At 36.5% G+C, this 2,746-nt stretch overlaps 1 protein-coding gene across 4 annotated transcripts in view; it reads right to left on the reverse strand.

Annotated features, from left to right (window-relative positions):
- Positions 1–2,746, reverse strand: part of aak1b (AP2 associated kinase 1b) — a 31,595-nt gene that overhangs the window by 7,776 nt on the left and 21,073 nt on the right. For 3 of the 4 annotated variants that reach the window (XM_016447177.1, XM_016447176.1, XM_016447175.1), the window contains 2 exons: positions 1,811–1,921; positions 1,385–1,489 (listed from right to left, as the gene is read on the reverse strand). In XM_016447177.1, the coding sequence (XP_016302663.1) occupies positions 1,385–1,489; positions 1,811–1,921 (216 nt within the window). Of the gene's footprint in view, positions 1–11; positions 116–1,384; positions 1,490–1,810; positions 1,922–2,746 lie in introns of all 4 variants that reach the window. The other variant, XM_016447179.1, reaches the window with a different exon arrangement.

Genomic DNA, 2,746 nt, shown 5'->3' on the forward strand with positions numbered 1-2,746 from the left:
GCAGGAATTATCTGTACGGTCTAGAGGTCGATGAGCTGGTCCACCAGCAGCAGGGAACGGGCCAGGTTGGGCAGGCTGGACTCAGAGCTGCCACTGTTACTGCGAGAGTGACCTCCTAGAAGAGGTCAGATGGACAGGAAGGTTAGGGGAGGAGGAAAGGGAGGACAGCCAGATTAAGACAAGGCCAAGGAAGGGGACAGCAGAAGAGAGAGGGAGAGAGAGAGATAGTAAACATTCACGAAAAGTCAAGAGACTCTTACGAGAGATCATGCATAGGGTTGGGAATCAAGAATTTGGGAACTGAAAAAAAAAAATTTCAAACAAACTATAAAGGAATTATAGATGATATTTGATTCAGCTAAAGACTTCACTAAACATGTAAAAATATGAGGTTAATTTGATCAATTATTAGGAGAATCTCAGTGATTTGTGCACCATTACTGAATCCACAAGTTAGGGCAAAAAAAAAACATAAGCTCTTCTCAGTGTTGTTACTGCTAATTAAAAATCGTTTTCGGTAGTTGAAATAAAGCTGATAATAAAATTAAATAAATAATAGGGAAAAAATGTAAAATTAGACATGTTGCCTTAGGAACTAAATGAAAGAAATAAGTTTAAGTACTAAAATTACTAAAAAACGAAATGTTAATTAAAAAATATATTTAAAAAACTAATAAGAATGACAAAAGCACATAATAAAATTATTAAAACTTGAAATTAAAATGAAAACTGAAATTATAAAAATGTAATCCAAAGAAGCTAATTCAAAATATTACAAAGTACTATAATAGTGCAAAAAAATAACTAAAATAACAATGACTTGTCTGAATTAATACAGCAAAATAATTAAAAGAACACGTTCCTTTTGCAGTGTCCTCACTGGTTATATGCAACAACTTATATTATATATGTGTGCGTAGCATCCAGTGCAATCTGATTTGAGAAAGAATGACTCTGTGAAATATGAACCACACTCTCAAGTATTTTTGTCATGTCCAACTCAAAATAAATTGAGAACTAGTACCTGTATTACTGTAATACTGATTTACTGTATTATAGGGCCTAAATAAGCAAAATTACAGATTGACAATGTATACTTTTCTTCAATAAATGGTATTAAATAAAAACAATGTTTCTGTATGACAGTTTTTCATATATAGGACTAGTTACTTCCTCAAAAATACTTAAAGAATAGTTAATGGAACTGGAACCAGAATTTCTATTGCCGTCTGTATTTTTTCTGTATTTTTGCAACTGCCAAAAAGAACGCACTCAAAATGTACAGTTCTCACATATGCATAACTGTTTGTTTTCATTATAATGACAGTAAGAAGCAAATTGCTCACTCATTCTCAGAAAAAGGATTTGGTTCCTCAAAGCTTACCTTGGGAGTTTTTGGAGACCAGTACTGGTATGGGGTCAAATTCATCTTCATTGGCTGTCTCAGCATGCGGAGTCTCAAAGCCCGAGATCAAACAGAAGTCTGCAGCTGAGAGGCAATGAGGGTTGGGGGAAATGACAGTTTAAGGGTAAAAGATTTAAGAGGGCGGTGGCAGGGAGAGACACAGATTGGTGAGAAAAATGCAGCACTGTTAGCATGATGTCAACCCTGAAATGCTCACATTAATGTACTTGACTGACACTTTCTTACCAAAGCTAAAAAAATGTCAAGAAAGTGCATATAGTATGTTAATAACAACTATTTTTAATTTTTAATGAAATTAACTTTACAGTTTTACCATTCTTTACATGCCTCACTAGGTTGCATAAGCTATAAATGCCAGCAGAACAAAAGAATGATTGGTTGTACCTGATATATTCTGGGAGGGGCCTCCTGAAACAGGTGCAAAGTCATCCAGACAGGAGGCGGAGCCAGAGGGGAGAGAACAGCCCAGCAAGGAGTCCTCTCCAATCAAAGGGTCTACAGCACAGTGGGGAACAACACCAGGGAAACACGTGAAAACATTAAATCACATGGACTACATAAAAATCAGGGGGTCACATCTTATTTATATTTTTGGAGGTTCACTTTTATTCTTAGTCAAGGGTTTCGTGCCATAAAGTCATAATTTAGTTTTCAGGACGATTTTCTACTCTTTTTCCTGACACTCAAAATTAAATGATTCTGCTGTATTTTTAGGTTTGCAGAGTCAAACAAAGTTTGTTTTGCTCCATCTGGACACCAAACAGGCATTATTGACATGTAAATGTGGATAGTCATGTGTTCAACATCTGTCAGAAAGTTGAGTGGCTTTTTTTACAACTTAGTTTTAAAGGGGTCATATGATGCTGCTAAAAAGAACATTATTTTGTGTATTTGGTGTAATGAAATGTGTTTATGCGGTTTAAAGTTCAAAAAACACATTATTTTCCACATACTGTACATTATTGTTTCTCCTCTATGCCCCGCCTTTTTTGAAACGTGTCGATTTTTACAAAGCTCATCGGTCTGAAAAAGCGAGGTGTGCTGTGATTGGCCAGCTATCCAATGCGTTGTGATTGGCCGAATACCTCAAGCGTGAGACGGAAATGTTACGCCCCTCACATACTGTTGATGCCGTGTCCGGCCGGAGTGATGAGACAAACATTAAAACCCATTACAAACGAGGCATTTGTTGCATCCAGTGGGGACATAATTACTGATTATAATGACTTATACTGTCTTTTTACGCGTTGCGTTGCATTGCCATAAAACCATGTCTGCATTTGTGATCGGAGAAATGACAAACAACAAGCGCTACTCTAC

This window comes from Sinocyclocheilus anshuiensis, unplaced genomic scaffold (assembly GCF_001515605.1).
Source record: "Sinocyclocheilus anshuiensis isolate Anshui unplaced genomic scaffold, SAMN03320099.WGS_v1.1 scaffold343, whole genome shotgun sequence".
Classification (NCBI taxonomy): domain Eukaryota; kingdom Metazoa; phylum Chordata; class Actinopteri; order Cypriniformes; family Cyprinidae; genus Sinocyclocheilus; species Sinocyclocheilus anshuiensis.